This window comes from Festucalex cinctus, chromosome 10 (assembly GCF_051991245.1).
Source record: "Festucalex cinctus isolate MCC-2025b chromosome 10, RoL_Fcin_1.0, whole genome shotgun sequence".
Lineage (NCBI taxonomy): Eukaryota > Metazoa > Chordata > Actinopteri > Syngnathiformes > Syngnathidae > Festucalex > Festucalex cinctus.
The window spans coordinates 29,078,162-29,097,695 of record NC_135420.1 but is presented as its reverse complement, the minus strand read 5'-3'; the positions used below and the strand labels follow the sequence as shown (position 1 = coordinate 29,097,695).

Here is a 19,534-nt window from a genome sequence, read left to right as displayed (position 1 = left end):
AAAAACGTCGTTTGTCGCAGCAGGTACGGTCAGGGGAAGGATGGGGGGGGGGGTCAAGGTCGGGGTGCAAAGGGGACGCGGATCCGCTTCTAATCTTCAATCTGTCAACCTAAAAACCTCAAAATGATCACCACTTTCCTGAGTGTCGATATTAACTCATTTAAACCCAAAAACAGATAAATACGTTTTTTTTAATACTTTGTCCTTCACTCCCAAAAACGTGTTTATACGTTAATTTTGTTTTGTTTTGTTTTTTTAATTCAAGAGCATACAGAAGGCTTTGATGCAGCTTCTGACATGAAGAGGCGGCTTAAAGCAATGGCAGTTATTACAAAAAAAACATCCTGCAGCTAAGTTTCGTCATTATTCACAGACCTGTTGAAAACACTGTCAAAAAGAGCTTGTTGCAACATGGCCCTGGTTGATCTCTTATACTCTGCTAACCACCTGCTGGCCGTTTGTGTAATAACTACAATTTCTTCAACCGTTCTTTGCAGTTGAGAGGCTGCATCAAAGCGTTCTGTATGCTCTAGCATAAAAAAAACAAACAAACAAACAGAAACATTGGGACACAGAACATTGGAAATACACCGTATTTATACGTTTTTGGGAGCAAATGAGTTAAGTTTGTTTAGGTATAGATTATGTATGTATGTATATATATATATATATATATATATTTTTTTTTTTTTTTTTTTTTTTCACTACCTAATTACATTGGCAATGTGATGTTAGGGATTAGGATTGAATAAATTTGACTTCTTTCTACTCCTTTTCAGACTAGTAGTTTATGTTTTTACTTGGAATATTATGGATTTTGCTTCTTTATGTTATTGACTTTTATTTTTGTTGTTGTAGTTTTTAACTCATCTGCTCCCCAAAACGTATAAATACGTTCTATTATAAATGTATTAATTTTCCCAAAGACGTATTTATACGTTTTTTGTAAAAAAAAAATAAAAAATAAAATTATGCTAGAGTATACAAAAGGCTTTTATGCAGCCTCTCAACTGCAGAGAAAGGGTGACAAAAATGGCAGTAATTACAAAAACGGCCAGCAGGTGACAGCAGAGTAAAAGAGATCAACCAGGACTATAAAAATAAACTTTAAACTCAACTCAATGTCCCAAATAGTGAGTGAGTTGTGGAGCAAACGTTTTGGCATTTTGGTACCTTTAACTGGCGTGGTCTTGGCTCGTAGCGGTTCCGGCGCGTCGGCCTCCTCCGGAGAGCTGGAGAGCGAGATAAAAGACGGCAGCGCCAAAGAACTCGCGGCAGGCGTACGCGGAGCTTCCTGAGATTCTTGCGGAACGTCCGCAGACGAGCACGACGGCCTGGACAAAAATAAATCAATAAAAAATAAAAATAAACGTGGCTTAACTCTGGATTCGCGTGGCGGCGACAATAGAAATAAATGACTTTGGAAGGTGTGGTTTCCGGACCTCTTGGAGGGTTCCTTGCTCACGCGGGCGGACGCGGTGCGCTCGGCGCGTTGGCGGTGCTGCAACTTGCAGCGAGCGCCGCGAGCGCACGATCCCGTCGCAGAGAAGTCGGGACACACCAGACTGTGTTTCTTCTTACACTGGTCACGGAAGATGGAAACACATTTTGTCATTACCTTCGTTTTATGTTGTAGTGTGTTAATGTGTGTCTATTTTTTCTTTTTTTTTCTTTTCTTTAAATGGCTTTTTTTGGGGGGCCAATTTTTGACTATTTTAAATCCGCTAATATTGGCCGATTAAATTGTCCGGCCCCTAACAATGAACAATCCCATCAATTCAAGATAATTCTTCTTTCAGAAGCTGAGCTTTCAAAAGGTTGATGACCCCTGATGAAAGATTTTGCCATTTCTTGGCTTACTTTGACGATTATGAGAGGACGAAAGGTTAACAGCAAAGCGGAGACATCCGACCCGGGCTTAGTTGACATCAATCATGTTTACATGTGGCACGACTCGTCCTCGTCAAGCCAAGCGGGGAAGACATTTTTGGACAAATGTAATAATTGAGTGCAAATCATTTTGCAGAGGAGCCCAATTTTGTGAGCCACTTTGAGCAAGCGATGAAGTCGGCTGCAGCGCGTCGTCGTGCAAGAGACGGACGGACGGACGGACGGCCAGCTTTCTTCGCATGCGCGTTTGCCAGCCGGTGTAAATTGGACGCTCGGCCCTCCGCGAGATACGATCCCTCCCACCTGTCAGAGGAGCTAATTATATTTCACTGGAGGAGCGTGTTCTTGTGTGCCGGACTGGGGAAGAGCAGAATAGTCCCCGAAATAGCGTGAATAGAATGCGAAGGGGGGTGTGCATGTTTATGCGTGTGAGCGTGGATATTGATTTTCCAGGAACACGAAGGGAGTCTCGCATCCTCTCAGCCACTCGGCTGCGAGATGCCCCTCGCGCGCCAGCGATGCCAACGATGCCCGGGCATTGACGACACGACAACTTACGACAAATCGGCCCTCGTCACAATCAGAGCCACCAAATTAGATTTGCTGCATGACGGATGCTCCTGTTATGTGTTTTTTAATCAAACGTCAGACGAAACAAATGAAATGTCAACTTTCATTTGTTGAGTACGCAGTTCGCAACAGTGGTAATTTTGGCAAGACATTTTCATTTAGTTTATTTCTTTTTACTGGAATTAATTAAAATTTGTCATAATATAGTCATCTGATTGTATTTTAGTTTTAATCCATTTTTAGTCGACCAAAATAAGGAGCAATCTTAGTCAACGAAAAAAAAAGAGCAATTTTAGTCGACTAAATTGTCAATGTAGTCGCCTAAAATTGCTAATTTTATGCTAATTTTTATTCGTGTATAGCCCAGTGTTAAGTTTGACAAATTTTTATTTAGTTTTAGTCATAGTCTATTGACTAAAATTAATTCAAACTTTAGTCATAATTTAGTTAGTCTTCAAATCTTCGATTTAGTCGACAAAAAATAAAAAGCAATTTTAGTCGACTAAACTGTCAATTTAGTCGACTAAAATTGCTAATTTTATGCTAATTTCCACTCATTTTAATTTAGTTTTTGTCAGTCTTTTGACTAAAATTAATTCAGGTTTTAGTCACAATTTAGTCATTTGATTTTATTTTAGTTTGAATCCAATTTTAGTCAACGAAAATAAAGAGCAATTTTAGTCGACTAAACTGTTTAGTCTACTAAAATTGCTAATTTAATGCCAATTTACGTTCGTCTTAATTTAGATAAAATTTTTTTTTAGTTTTAGTCATAATTTTTTGACTAAATGATTCAAGTTTTTGTCGTAATATAGTCATCTGTTTGAATCCAATTTTACTCGACAAAAAAATAGAGCAATTTCAATTTAGTCAATTAAAATTGCTAATTTGCTAACAGCTTTGTTTCTAAAAGGGCCGCTCCAGTTTTGTTAGCTACCCTCACTAGACCCGCCATACATTCTTGTTTGCATAAAAAAACGAAGCAAAAAAGTACAAGTAGAAGATAAAAAAGTGGAGAATTGGAAATGCTGCAGTGGGCAGAAAGAACGTCTTTATCCCACACTAAGTTAACAATTTGATTTAAGGACGAGCGCGATGTCTCTGGGGCCTATTAGAGAGCTTTCAGCTGGGGAAGAGTCAGCACTTTTGAAAAAAAAAAAAAAAAAAAAAAGAGCACAAAAAGGAGCAAAAGAAGCAAGAATGAAAGCGTGCCGATGAAAATGGAAGACATTTAAAAAAAATAAAAATAAAAAAGACTTGCATTTACATTTTGAACATTAAACGACAAGAATTTACAACTGAGTGGGATGAAACCATCAAAGAGTACGTGCGGTTCCTGTTGCTGTGGTCTTTGAGGCAAGATGGAAAGATTTCAAACATTCAATCAAGATGGGGAGAAAAAAAAAGAGAAACATTTGCTAATGGTTCACAATTAGAGAAAGCTGCAGCACGGTTGAGGGTGTGTGAGACAAAACCCAAATGAGGAGTGATGTCGGTACGAGGGGATTGCGTGTGTGCGTGGAAACGAGGAGCCGCTTTAACCCGTGAGATGCTGTCGTGTATGCCGGGCGGCCACATTTGTGCCATCCTCAGCACTTTTCTCTTCTATAATTACTGCCTGCTATCCATCATGGCCCCACGACAGACTCACAAGTGCAGTCAATGCTCCACAACGCACAAAACACAAAAATGCACAACAACTAAAGCACATCGACACATAAAATAAATACAAACCCCATTAACACTTTTGCATGTTAAATATTCCATTTTTGTGTGAGAATGAAATGATATCTGTTTCTGTGTGTGCGTTTCCGATTTGAAAGATGCACTTTTTCAAATGTTCTTTTCTTCTCATTTTGCTTTACAAATTGGGAGTTGGATGCTTTTGGTCAAAAGAAAATGGAGGTCCTGTAATGGACAAACAATACAAGTCTGCATCCACGACACAACAACAACAAAGTTCGGCCAATCATCGATAACCGATCTTTTAAAAAGCTGATCCCAATTTCTGCCAATGCCGATTTTCTTTCATAACAAGCAGCGTGTACCTTCAGTGTTCCAATCCTATTTTGTTGGAAAACATTGAACAATATCGGTGAAATAATACAAATGGGTTATTTTAACTGCACATAAAAGTGTTCTCTTAAAATAAAAATGAAATATCCTATTAGTCATCTCAGCAGAAGAGGACAGTGGCTGACTTTTTCCACCTCTGAGGAGGGAGATGAAATTGGCGGAAAGGATCGGTTCATTTTTGAGGGGATCGATACTTTTTTTTTTTTTTTTTTTTAAATATATTTTTGGTATGATGAAATACTAAAATTCTAAACATCTAGTATGTGTTGTGCGGTTGTACTATATTTACCTTTTCTCCTTCCGGGCAGTATCCTTTGACAAAGTCTTCACAAACTTTTGCCTTACGTGACACATAGACATGACTGTAAGGACAGTCGCTGTTGTTGCAGATCCCTTTCAGGAAATAGGAGCAAACGGGCATCTGCGGGTGCAAAACAAAAGACAACTAATTGCTCTGTTTTTAGTCATAATTCACTCCTGTCGTATGTCAGGGTCATCAAAACGGTAAGCAGTAAATACGAGAAGGGTAGCGTGAACGGTAAAAAGAATGAGGCGATGAGGATTGCCATGACAAGCCATTACACGAGTTTGTCAACAGGTGCGTGCTTTGAAAGCGCACGACCGTCAAGTCCAGATCGGATGAGCTGCCGCTTTGCTATGCCGAGCAGCTGAATAACCTTAATTGCACAAGCGAGTGTGCGCGTCCTGACGGCCGGCGTAGTATGTTTGTGTGAGTGGCGTGCAGGGGGGTGAGCCCATCTAAATATATCTCTCGGTGGGGTGTTGCGGTTAGGGGACACCCACGCCTGACCGCAGAGTGGCGCAGAGCGTGGACAGGATTGGTCATTAACTGCTCCAGAAATATTTGGACACGCAGCGCCGCCATGTTTTGACGTACATCGGATGCTCGTGCACGGATTAGCGAGCGAGCGAGTGTGGATTGCGCCCGTTTGCGAGGGCCCGTCTGACGTATGTGTGGTAGTGGGGAGGGAGTAGGGCGGGGCCAGGGTACGGGATTCAAGCCATCGGAACAGCCTCTCACATATCTACTCCTCCTCCTCAAGAATTAAGAAGGAGAATTCTCCGGGGCTAAACAAGGCAGGTGTGGCTGTGGCGAGGCACAGCCGGCCTCTCGGCACTTTTGGGGAGCGCTGTGACAAGCGACACAGGTGCAGGTTATTGTGAAAGTGAGAGTTTGTTGAGAGGGAGGCAAGCTGGGCATATGTCATCGTGTTGTTTGTCTCAGGGGGAAAAAATAAATAAAAATCAAGGCAAAACTGCATACTAACCCATCTGGCACCTTCCAAATCCAACAGAGCATATCGGTATGTATTAAGGCTGCGCGATTATGAAGAAAATATACAGCACTATTATTTTGCTAATAATTGAAATCACAATTAGGACGATCATTTATTTTTTGGTCCAAAACAAGAAAATGTTTAAACGTAAAAATTATGATTTTTTTTTTTTTTTTTTTGCAACATCATATTCAAGTTCCTTTTGGATGAAACAAAATTTATTAAATTAGTTATTTTAAAATAAATAAAAAAAAGATTAGAATCTATAAATTTAAACAACTCAAAATTAGTATTAATTAGGGCTGGGAAATATAGCCAAAAAATATTGCAGCCCATGCAAAATGCAAATCACAGACATGCAATCATTTTTATAATTTAATAATTTGCTTTTACCTGAATCTGAGCAGTCAGGCACAAACCTAAATATGCATCACCATCCAATAGTTGAACATCATCTACGGTAATTACAATTAATTAACTAAGAACACTTTTAACTTGCTTACTTCGCCACGTGAAAAAAAAAAAAATTTGTTTCAAAATAAAAATGTTATGTTAAATATCGCAATAATGTTGATAATTATCACGATATAGAGCAACTATATTGCCAGTTTTTCCAATATCGTGCAGCCCTTGTATTAATAATCTTTTTTTTTTCTCTCTTTTTTTTTAACGATTATGCTGACTTAGTAATTGTGGAGTTTAATAATAGAAATCAGCAGTCAGTAACATAAAGACAAATGTGCATTTATAGTTTGGAGGATCCACTTGAGCTCAGCATGAAAACGCCAGACAAGCCAAGAACTTGAACCCGATCCATGAAAAACTATACCAAACGGTGTTATCGTGTAACCGCACACCGCAAAAGTCATAAAACATTATGTACGTTAAGCACAGCGGTGTTTTACCTTCTCCTTGGCAACCTTGTGTGAAAACGGACACGTTCCATCTGCCTGTTTGCATGTCCCACGTAGAAATCTGTACAAGAGAAATATCATACATATGCCAGTTCATTTTAGTCCTGCAACCGTTGGTGTTTAGGTGTATGTACAGCAAAAAATTTTGACCTGAGTCCAGACAATAAGGAGGCTTGAAGCGTAATTCTGCTGTTTACATAACGTTTCTTGTAAGCATGTGGCCTTAAAAAGGTCAAAGCAGAACAAACCATTCAAAATGCTCCATTGTAAAAGTTTACATGAAGTTCCAAAAGATGAATTTACTCAACAATGGTGAGGGAGAAATATAATTTAACAACTCAAAATGACTTTTCTTTTTTCATATTGCTAGCTGTTTGTTGTGCAGCGCTCAACATAAATAAGAACACCTTCCTTAACTCATTTGCTCCCAAAAACGTATAAATACGTTCGCTTTTAATGCTTTAAGTATCCAAAAGACGTATTAATACGTTGTTGTTTTTTATGCTCGAGCATACAGAAGGCTTTGATACAGCTTTTCAACTGCAAAGAACGGTTGCAGAAATGGTAGTTATTATGCAAACGGCCAGCAGGTGGCAGCAGAGTATAAGAGATCAACCAGGGCCACGGTGCAAAAAAGCTCAATTACTCACAATTCTAAATAGATTTGCGAATAATGATGAAACTTAGCTATATTCTAATGCCAATTGCTGCAAAACGGAAACAGATAGAAATAAAAAAAAATTCCTGATGAAACAAGAGACTTTAATCTTTCTTTTGGTAGGTTCCATGTTTTTAACACAATATTCTGTGGGCCTTGCAAAAGCAGTCAAAATCCAGTAAAACTGCTGGGAGTGAAGGACATTGCTTCTTTGAAAATGGTGAATGGTTAAAAGTAAAATTTTCAGAATTTTGATCACGACTGATAGATTGAATTTAGGATCCAAATTTAGCTCAGGTAGACTAACATTGATGTGGATTTTGCTATGTTAAACATTGAAAAATTAAACTAAACGTATTGGAAATATAATTTAGACAAGGATATACACAAAAAAATTATAAATATAAAATATTTTTGTGTGCACACTGACAAATCGATCAGGACAGATTGCAGTAGAAATAGATACGGATTCTGAAAGGAAACTCGAGCTTTCCTCTGAAAACTTGACTTGTTTCCTTCGACCAAACTCATCACTCAATTCACTTGCATATAAAATCAACTTCACGCGGTAATTTTTCCAAAATAAACATATTTGTTACCTTGTGCAAACAGCGACTTTGTCCGGGTCATGAACGTAGGGACAGCTGCTGCCGCGGTTACATTTGCCAAAGCGGTTGTAGTACATGCAGTACTGCCTCTGCTGCTTCTTTTGACGAGCTTGTCGGATGATGGCGAGACTGCGCTGGACTGCCCGGCTGAAAACACGCAACGCAAAGAAGACCTCAGAAAAAAAGCTGCTTGTGGTGGTTTCACTAACATGAATTAAAAAAAAAAATGATAGGCTCTTTCTTCATTTGACTGACTATAAGCTCAAATTTGGGTTGGAGAAGAAAAATGTGTGCCTACCTGGCAAGATGACGAGGACTATAGGGATGACTGGGAGCAGAATTGACAGAAGAGACTTGGGAAAAGCTTCTTCCTGATTTTGGATGGAAAAACGTTTTAAGTTGCATTTATCGTAACAAATAACCAAGATGCTTAATCACAACAATAAAATCAGTTAACCAATATGTCAGAAAATAAATGGGTCAGAAAATAAATACTAGCATGCTAGAAAGATTTTTTAATTTTTTTTTGTCACTCTACCAATATATTGGACAGATAACAATGACTACATGCTTCAACACAACGGTCATGTTTGCACGGACGCATAATGTTTAAACTAAACCGATACATACAATTTACAACATGACCTCTGGAATTCTAACTTTACTCTGGCAAGATGAATTCTGGCGGTATTTGTGAGTTGACAAACTCCGGAGAATAGCATCTTGTACGGCTCTCGCCGATAACCGTCGTTGCCGAACCATCACCAATCACAGCGCGACATTGTGTTTGGGGGCGGGATATGCAACTGTGACGAAACTAGGAAGTCAGCTCTGACGCCGGGGCTAACAAACAAACCCAACATGGACGAATGGACGCTCCAATTAATTGGGTTCTCGCAGAATGACTGACAGAATGACTTTTAACTGCTTAGATGTTCGTGCTTTCCCCCCTTCGGCAAGAACGAACACGAAATTTTCACCCGTGGCCGTGACTGGTTAAAACAAACGCATAGAATGTCCCGCCAACGAAAAATCACCGTGGAGAGGATATGTAATATATCCATCTGGCTATTGCCAGGTTAAAGGAATTCCCAAATCAAAATTATTTATGCTATTCTTAACCACTAAAGAATAAATGTAGCTGTTTTTCAGAAAAGAATTTGCGTACCGTATTTTCACGACTATAAGGCGCACTTGAAAGTTTTACATTTTCACAAAAATCGACGGTGCGCTATTTTATTGCGTATCTATTTTATTTGTGTTTTGATACTACTAGTATCACATAAAAAACGACATTGGGCCAATGTGCTCATCAGTGCAGCCAAATGCAATCCCTTCCTGGCATGGTGTAACTATTTTTATCACGGGGCTTGACATTTTGGTGCAAACACTAAACGTGACATCCAGCTCTGTCTGGGATCATCATAAACACTTCGCACTCACTGGACTCAACTAACCCTGGAGCAAAAAAAAAAAGAAAAAAGAAAAAAGTTGACATTAGATGACAGGCGGAGAACCCAAATAGATGGGGCTCAATCTTATATTGTGATTCAGAAACATTTGTTGACTGATAGATCAAGTGTGCAGTTGGGTGGGATTTTTTATTTTTTATTTATTTTTTGGTGAACTCGTTTGAATCATCTGCAGCATAAATAAAAGAGCAGTTAACATACCTGTTCGGTTGATGGCCATGTTGTGAGAGACGGTTCGGGACAGTTTATTGGCTGAGACTTGGTATAGACTTCCCCGAATCCAACACATGCCGGATTGCTTCCAGTGGTGAGCGCTTGCCGGATATCGGTTGAGAGACGATCTCTGACGACTCTGCAGGAAACTCCTGCTGGGCAAAAAAAAAAAGAAAAAAAAAGAAGGGGAAACAAAAGGACACCCACTCACATTTAAATATTCTTATATGACTTAATGTAAACCCTCCAAGTCGGGATGTTGTGGAAATAAAAAGCAGAATACAATGATTAAATGCTCTAAATTTACCTTATACCGGCCTCAGATTAAGAAAAGAATAAAGGCAGATACCGATATTGGTCAAAATGCCCAATATCGGCGCCGATAATCGGCCTACTTTGAGTTTGGATGGACTTTTTTGCTCACTTTTGTTCCGAGCGGTTTTGTACTTTTGTTACGAGCGGTTCGTTGATACTGTTCTTCTCTCTTTATGTCTCCTGTGCTCTATGCTAGCCGCCAGCACAGCGCTACACCTCCCCGCCAAGACTCTTCCCACCATGTCACACAGCACTCTGTTGAATTGCTCCTCTAATGGAAAGGATGGCAGTGTGGAAATGGAGAGAATTGAAAGGAGGAGTGGAGGAAATCAATGAGATAATAGGGCAGGGCAGGGGGCCAGAGCGCTGAGGTTGGCCTGAACGCTGACTGTGGAGCTAAGCATGACGACCGCGCGCGCACACTCACGTTACCCACGTACGGTATGCACAATTGTGTTCATTTTGTCGTTCATTTGACATGAAATAGTTTTATATCTGAAACAGTTCAATATAATCTGGTGACAAAAAAAATAAAAGAAAAAAATAAACCATAGTTAGAATTTAACATGAATCCAACGCCTCACGTTCAACAACAATGCTAATGCGACCGCTAATTTATGCTGGCTAACTGGCTAGCTCATAGCATGGAGCCATAGTAGCCACTGTATGTGTGTCAAGTTGTTTTTCATCAAAAAGATGAGAAAATTTGACGTGATATAATCTGCTGACAAAAAAAAAAAAAAAAAGAGAAGAAAAAAAAAGTAAATCTTAGTTAGAATTTAACATTAATCCAACGCCTAACGTTCAACAACAATGCTAATGCGACCGCTAACTTATGCCGGCTAACTCGCTAGCTCATAGCATGGAACCATAGTAGCCACTGTATTTGTGTGTCAAGCTGTTTTTCATAAAAAAAAGATCAAAAATATGATGTGGAATAGTTTTAGATCCGAAAAGGTTCAATATAATCTGTTGACAAAAAAAAAATATACAGGGCTAAAATGGCTGTCCTGACTAAAACTAGACAAAAAAATTAACAGTTTTTGGTGGCTAAAATTCGACGAATAAAATTGTGTTTTCTTGGACTAAAATAAAAACTACAATGCTAGATTTAGATTTAGATATAGTCGACTAAAAATTGACTAAATAAATAAATGGGATGATGTTAACTAACTGTGTTAACTAACAAAGGTGATGGAAATTGAACTAAATTTAAAAATGGCAGCCAAAACTCACACTAATGCGCAACAGGCCTCAAAACACACCGCAATCCCGAGTCACTTTTCAGTGTGCTCCATGTGTAAGCCCGCAGCGTGTACAAGGATGCGACGTGGTGGAGGTGGGGGCAGTGCAAGGGTTATGGCGATAAATTGCACTGGCCTGTCACTTCCATTTGGGGCGGGCCGCCACCGTTGTACGCTTGGAGGTAATTTGCTGCCGTATTTCAGATGGCTTGGAAATGGGTTTGGAGCAAAGAGTTCATGCCTCCCATTAAAGAGAAACCGGATGGAACATGCAACACTTGAGGATGTGTCGCACAGACAACAGAATGTCACTTCAACGCTGCATTCGAAGGACAAATGGAGTCAAGAAAATCCGGGATTGGGAGGCTCAGGATGTAGCCTGACTGTGAACCGTAACTCAGCGGCACACTGGCTGATAAATAAGATCAGTGGCTGCCCCTACACGGGGCCAACTGCAGCCAGGGGAGCCGTAATGGAGGCTAATGTTGGAGCACCGACTGGCGAGCGGGGAACGCTTCGACAAGGGCCAGGCGGGCCCCGCAAGCGAGGTTAATGGGGATGTGACATGATCTGTTAACACGGATGGCTGTTAACCTCGACACCGTGGTGCAGCGACGAGGTTTCACTCTGATAGGATGTGTTCACTAACCGCGCCTCAAATTGCACTGCTAAAATGCAGTCGTTATTTCGCGTTTCAGTTTGCTCACGTTATTTTGCCTTACATATTCATGTACTCATATGAGATTCAACCATGGTTATTTTAGATAACTAAAACTAAAATTCAAAAAAACAATTTTGTTAATGAAATAAAAGACATTCAGATGCCAGTTTAAGTTTCACAAGGCATGTTTTGGCCCTTCTACGTTTAAAATCCATGCTGATGTCAGATGAAGGCAAACGTAATGTGCTGACCTTAGTGGACACTATACAAATAAATTGGACTTGAGCGGCCCGGACTAAGGTTTACATCATCAAATGGCAAAACCTCATCCCAGAGGTAATTTCTCCTTGGCCTGTTTCTTGCCACGTCCTTGACCTTCAAAGGGAATATCTGTTATCAGGGACCTTCCAGGCTGGTCTAGTGTGCAAATCCTCGTCAGCTGGACAGCTACGTTGTTTTAAAGGAGGACGATCTTTTAGTTCAAAATGCGGATCTTATATTACTGTCATTACCTATTTCTGAGAAGGACAGAATATAAACTGATAGTAAAGTGCTTTTTTCTTGACAAAAGCAAATATACGGCTCAAAATAAATGAGTGCAACCCCCCTTGAAGACTGGACTGGAGAAATTGCGTGGGAATGCTGAAAGCTGAATGCCAATAGCTGAATGCTATTATGTGAAAATTACAAAGTTTGAATTGAAGTTGAAATATAAAAGAAGAAAAAGAACTGAGCAGTATGATCAGTTGTATGTATGGAAGTGGGCGTGGAAAGTGGGACTTAGAAAAAGTTCAATGTCAGTCCCGTTGAAAATGAATGGAGAAAAGTTGATATTTAACGTCATATTCTGCGAGTACTGTAAGTAATGTGGAATCAGACGATATATACTCCGGAATATGTGACTTTTTGAAACAAGTTCAAATTTGAACGGTGTAAATCGGAAGTATTATGTGGGCATCGTTTCTCGGCAAAAAAAAAATAAAAAAAATAAAAAAAGTGAGGAGAATAAAAATCTGAATAAAATATGTGGGATAATTTCAGCATTCCCACAATAAGCCTCTGACCGTATGCAAGAGAAAATAGTGAATTATTTCTACATTTGACTGTCAACCAGTGATGAGTCGAGGATGAGCCTGTCACACACTAAATAGCACAATAGGAAGGAGAAAAAAAAATGTAAACGCAATGTTGTGATCTCACTGGCAGGTCTAGGATTAAGGGGTTAAATAAAGTCTTGGGTCGGCCGACTCTCCGACAACTGAATGCAGTGAATGACAGCAAAAATTAGCTTCCGGCTTCTTGCAACAAAAACAAGTGTCGCTCTTCATTGTCGCTCAGGACACCAAAGAAAGGACTATTAAGTTCTAGTCCTGACAAATTAAAACTTACATAACTACGGCATAGTCGATAAAATCCTCCTCTGTGGTGGTGTTAGGTGGACGTTGGTGTGTAAATGACTAATCTTTTTGTAAGTAATGAGTGAATGAAGATGCCGTTGTATATGGCACGGGATAAATCGGATAGTGACTGCGGTTAAAGGAAGCGTGAAGTGAAGACAAGGGAAAGCTTTCTCGCTTTACAGTCCAAGTCTCTTATATCCTGAACTGATCGATACTCCAGCACTAAAGAAGATGAGCGGGCTGGACAATGCGTGGAGACAAATACCCTCAGAATCTGGAGACTTAAGTCTTCAACACTCAAGATGCACAAATTCAACTGTTGAGAATGGACTGATTTAGATTTTTATCTATTCTCAATACAAATACAACAATTTCTTTTCTTTCAAAAAGGTAAGAGTGACTCGGATGGTTGGGCCCATGTGTGGATCAGAAACAGGTTCGCGGGGATCCACTTTAAATCAGAAGTCAGCAAGATGGAGTTGAGTACTGGTAGCGTATGAGCTGATTATCACAAAAGAGACAGTTACAGTTCAACCATTCCGGGTTCAAAATGGACTCAAAATAAACTCCCAAAGCTTTTGACAGTTTTAAAAGACACTTTCTTCAAGTGGTGGTCCAGGGAAAAAAAAAGAAAAAAAAAAAAGTATGCTTTATTGAAAAAAATAAAATAAAATAAAAAATAATTATTAGATTTTGTAACACAATACTCCCACGCATGCATCCAAGTTGGGTGCTAGCCAGTAAAAGGTCTTAAAGTAAAAAGAATAACGACACGGCTCCTTCCCTCCTCACCCGACATGAACATAAACAACAAAGATGGCAACATCTTATGCTTATTTCTTCACTTGTTTGCAAAATAATTGAGCACCCAGATATTCCCCTAGGAAATCCCAAACCTATTGTTAATGTTCTTAACTCATGTGCCCAAAAACGTAAAAATACGTTCTCTTTTAAACATTACCATGCTCCCAAAGACGTATTTGTACGGTTTTTTTGTTTGTTTGTTTATGCTAGAGCATAAAGAAGTTTTTGATGCAGCCTCTGATCTGAAGAGAATGCTTGAAGCAATGGCAGTTATTACAAAATCGGCCAGTAGGTGGCAGCAGAGTATAAGAGCTCAACTCTATGTTGATTATTTTGTTGTTGTTGTTGATCAGGGGCAGATAACATAAGTTTTACTTCTTTCTGTCCCTTTTTTTTAAGGAAGGAAATAAAATTAAATTTATAACACCAATGATTGCCCAAAAATACAACAGCCTTATAATCGTGCATGCAGTGTAATTTATTAATGCTCTATTCAATAGGTGAACACTTCCAAGCCGGGAGGTCTTTTAAACTAGATACGCAAGTAAGCATAAAAAAAAAATATATATACATGACTGGGTTAGTTAAGCGAGAGATACTAGCTCCCAAAGGAACCGTCCTCTCCCATCACTATCTCACTGCGCACTTCTCCGTCGTCGTAATATTTCACAGGGTTGTCAAGAGGCCTCGAATTGAAAACCCCTTGATGAATCAATATTTACTGCCGCGGCTAAATGAATGCCGTAGCAGTAAGTCACCGAAATCTAGCCACAATTTTTGGCTCGAGTGTCAAACCAAATCTGGATTCTACAAATGAACCAAGCAATTACATAACACAAGATGATCGAGAAATGAAAAATAAGACGACATGGAAAGACAAAGGATTAAAAGAACAGAAAAGTCTGTCACGCCGTGTCTCTTTCATCTGGCGAGTCTTTCGGACTCAAATTTATGTGAGGAGCGGTATAAAATGGTTTATTCCCTACCGTATAAAAACGAGCACTATAAATTTCTCACCGCCTCTACACATGCTACGTTTGACTGAAATGTAAAAGAAGGGGGCTCGAAACTGAGCTGAAAGATATCGGACTTGGTGACACATTATATCAAGACCTGCAGCTGCTGCTGTGCGTGCGTGCGTACATGCATGTGCGTGACCGGATTACCTCGCTGACTGGATTTTCTTGGCTCTCCAGGAGAGGGTTGAGTGGTAGGGAAGAGTGTACGCAACACCGGAGCCCGGGTGGCGAACCATCTTGTATTGCGATCGACAAATCCTCTGCGAGGCTGGAGGACGATGAAAGGAGAAGGTTGCGCCTGCGGACGGCAAAGTTGCATGCCAATGATATTCACGTGTCATTTGGGAAATTATGAACACAAAACAGGCAGGCACAAGTTTGTCTGAGGACTTCAAGCATGCTTTTCAAAAAGCTAGATGACTTTTTGATCCTAATAAATCCTATCTTTTATGCTGACCATAAACAGCACAAATATACTCGTGGCGGCATGGCTCAGTGGTAGAGTACTCGTTTCCCAATCCGCAATTGTGCAGTTTTATCTCATCTGTGGGTATGTGTTCCCATAAGATTGGTCTGTGGATATTCATTATTTGAAGGGAAAAAAAACAGTCCCGAAGTCGATGCTAACTTTCTGTTAGCGCTAAGCTAGCAATGTTTCAAAAACGAAGCATGTTTTGTATTTAAGTATACAGTGGATGTAATTCTTAACGTTGTATATTTAGTTTTACAATTAACTCCAACTGCGGTGTCATTAAAAATCTTAAAGGACGCTTAGCGACAACAGAACAAACCAGAATAACATAAGCAACACACTTGCTAGTTGCTAACGCTACGCAAGCAAAATGGTGCATTCAGGGTACTTTCAATCTGGTTGCTTTAGCCAAGATTATGCTGACGTGAGGATTTGTAAAGCGGTTTAACCGTACCCCAAAAACAATTCACAACATGCTTGCGAAATTTTCAATACAATCACTTCCACTTCTGCCAACTTTGGCGTGGCAGTCAATTGAGTGTAAAAAACCAAGCGGGCGGGGATCATAAAGAGGTTTATGCCTCCTGTGAGGAGCTCATTTTCTACCGCTCCTTTTCCCAAGTCTCAATTGCCATTTAGCAAGGATGGTTGCAATTCTAATTAACCTCTTATATCAAACCGTGTTCATTAGACACAAAAGTTGCATGCAAGAATAAAATACTATTTTCGCTTCCACACAATCCAGCAATCGGCTGCTCATTTACCAGCTGGGATGCGGCTCTTGATTGAAAGGATAACTTGCCGCTAAACATTTACCAGAGGACAAATCAAGTGGGCGCATGCTCAGATAACAACTGATGGAGCACAACATAAAACAAAATGCTGCCCACATTGAAGGTATCCGTTGTATTAATGGTTAGGAATGGAATATTTTGTCACATGATGTGCAATACACAACAACAAAGTCCTTGGTTTGGGCTACTCTTACGCAGCATTCCTAAAAAAAATATTTAGCAATTTTTTTATTAGTTAAAATGCAGACCACACATTTCACTCTCCATTGTACATATGGCAAAGTTGTAAATGATGAATATTTACCAATCATTTGCTCCCAAAAACATATAAAAACGTTATATTTTAAATGTTTTAAGTGTCCCAAAGACGTATTTATGCGTTGTTGTTTTTTTTAATACTAGAGCATACAAAAGGCTTTGATGCAGCCTCTCAACTGCAAAGGACGGTTGCAGAAATTGTAGTTATTACTAGGAATGGAACGATATCCAAACATCACGATACAATATCACGATATGAAGGTCACGATATGATGATTATAACGATATTGTGGGGAGGTTGGTGGTACAAAAGAGGTCACAATATTGTAAAAAATAAAATAAAATAAAAATAACACACTCATACTAAAAACAATACACACAATATTGTACTTTTTTTACATTTCAGCAATCCCCCCCAAAAAATGTAAAAAATAAATATATACTGAGACACGTACTTGCTAATGTAGGCACACATAATGACTTTGTTCACAAGCATATTCCGTTCCCCTTCATCTGATGATTTGAAACATAGGAGCCAAAACATGCCTTGTGAAAATTAACCTGCACTCAAAAATTAGCCACCAGAGGGTGCTAGAACTGCACAAATGGAAATCAACGCAACTTTTTTTAAACAGATGTGCTGCTTTTAATATCGTGACGTGACGACGACGACGATATATTGTGGCAGTTTTAATATCGCGATATTGCCGTTATCGTTACATCCGTAGTTATTACACAAGCGGCCAGAAGGTGGCAGCAGAGCAAAGGAGATCAACCAGGGCCATGTTGAAAAAAAAAAGCTCTATTACTCACAATTCTAAATAGATTTGTGAAAAAATATTAAATTTAGCTATATTCTAATGATAATTGCGGAAAATGGAAACAGAAAATATATTTTTTTTCCTGATGAAACAAGAGACTTTAATCTTTCTTTTCACTGGTTCCTTGTTTTTACAATATTCTGTGGGCCTTGCAAAATCAGTCAAAATCCAGGAAAACAGTAAGGAGTGAACGGGATTGCTTCAACATTTACAGGACTTAGGGGAATAAATAAAACTTTTTTTGTAATAATTTGATCTAATTGGAATTAAGCGTATTAGTCATGAACCATTTGCAGGGGACAAGACCCAAACCTCATCGGTCACAAATAGCGAAGATCCATGAATAAACTCCACTGACTTTGCAGAGTCAGTAACGTGCTCTGTATGAGACCGATCCACTGGTGACAGGCCACGCGACATCCCTTTTCCATCCTCCGTGATGTTTCCAATCCCCCCCCCCAGCAGTCCCTGCCATACCTGCCTACACATTCCATGCCACATCCGTCGCAGGCTGCTCATTCCCCGGGTCGACCTAATGGATAATAAATCTTATTATTGACAGGGCCTGTTCCTGCTGCCGTCCCGCATTCCTGTTCCCTGGGGTTCGCCTTCTGACTCCCACAGCTCTGACGCGCTTCGACAAGACAGCGATGCCATGCTAACATCAGATTTAACAAGGGCGCGGGCGCAATTTAATAACTTGGTCTAAGCTCAGGGAAGCTCTTAACGTGATCCGCGTTATGTTTGACAACACAACTTTATAACAGACTATCTCGAGACGCCGGCAAAGTTTGATGGCGCTTCTCAAATAGGGCTTTAATATTTGCATTTTGTAACTCACCACAAATGGAATGAAATGACAGAATATCACTAGCTTGCTCTATTTATTGTATACAGTGTTCCCTCATTTATCACGGGTTAATCTTTCGCAGCCTCGCTGGTTCATGGATTTTTTACAACGTGCTTTTGGGTTTGTTTATTTAAATTTTGGTCTTTCGGATCCGTCTCGACGAGACCTTTCCAACGATGTCTGTCCCGTCGCTCCACGACATTACATTCCGGAGATAGAAGGCCAACAAATCCCAGATTTTTACCCGGGATGGCAACCATCGGCGGCGGGGTAACTTTTGGAAAATCCTCGGTGTCCCGACGGGAGGTCTTTGCGAGGCCGTAATTCTCGAACTCTAAATCCGAATGGGTTCATACGGGCATCCGCAAATTCAAATGAGAAGATATATACTGTGCTGTATAACAAGTAAATTAAAAATAAGATACTTTTAATGGAAAAAGTGGCTGTAACTAAAAAAAAGAACATATATGATGAATGAAAAAGCATTTATAATAAAGTAAAAATCTTACCAAAATGAAAAAACAAAACAAAAAATATATATACATAATTAACAGGATTTTTTAAAAAAAATTTATTAACACGGATTTCCATTAAGGCAGGTAGTTTTTTGGAACGTCTAAGCCCCATTTAGTCATTCTAGTCAAAGTTCCCAACTGCATGGGTGTTGTCTGTTACTCGCTGGCCGCTGACGTGATTTTTCTGCCTTGCAGAAATTAGTGGGCAGACTGTTTGTGGTTTTCTCCATTGACCGCCCATTTATCTCTTTTACTGCCACACGTTATCAAAAAAAAACCTTTAATATGACAAAGGCTTTGATCATTCACGTCATCCTTGAAAAGCTTCCATTTCATCATATTTCGTCATGTTTCATTGTAATTTCATACACCGGCAGTCCATTGAAAAGAGATACAATGCTGCCATCTGCTGGCCATAATTAGTGTTTTTGATTCCACAATCCATTGACCAGGCAGCGCTGCACTTAGATGTTGCACTTCCCATTAATTAAAAAAAAAAAAAACACACGTAGTTGACAGCATCTAATGTTTATTTATTCATTTTTGGAGGTCAAAGAGTTAAAATGAGGTGGGCACACACGTGATGCTAGCTAATGCTAGCATAACCTCATTCTGTCTCCTGCAAGGCCCCATTACAATTTCAAAACGGCAATATTAACGATGATATTCCGACACAGAAAAA

General features: G+C 39.6%; 1 protein-coding gene across 2 annotated transcripts in view; it reads right to left on the bottom strand.

The window, feature by feature from the left end:
- The window catches only part of zc3h3 (zinc finger CCCH-type containing 3), a 101,814-nt gene that overhangs the window by 71,529 nt on the left and 10,751 nt on the right, over positions 1-19,534 (bottom strand). For both annotated transcript variants that reach the window (XM_077535149.1, XM_077535150.1), the window contains exons 4-11: positions 15,290-15,440; positions 9,688-9,851; positions 8,313-8,385; positions 8,006-8,161; positions 6,740-6,809; positions 4,826-4,957; positions 1,443-1,582; positions 1,174-1,334 (exon numbers count right to left, since the gene is read on the bottom strand). In XM_077535149.1, coding sequence (XP_077391275.1) covers positions 1,174-1,334; positions 1,443-1,582; positions 4,826-4,957; positions 6,740-6,809; positions 8,006-8,161; positions 8,313-8,385; positions 9,688-9,851; positions 15,290-15,440 — 1,047 coding nt within the window. The remainder of the gene's footprint in view (positions 1-1,173; positions 1,335-1,442; positions 1,583-4,825; positions 4,958-6,739; positions 6,810-8,005; positions 8,162-8,312; positions 8,386-9,687; positions 9,852-15,289; positions 15,441-19,534) is intronic.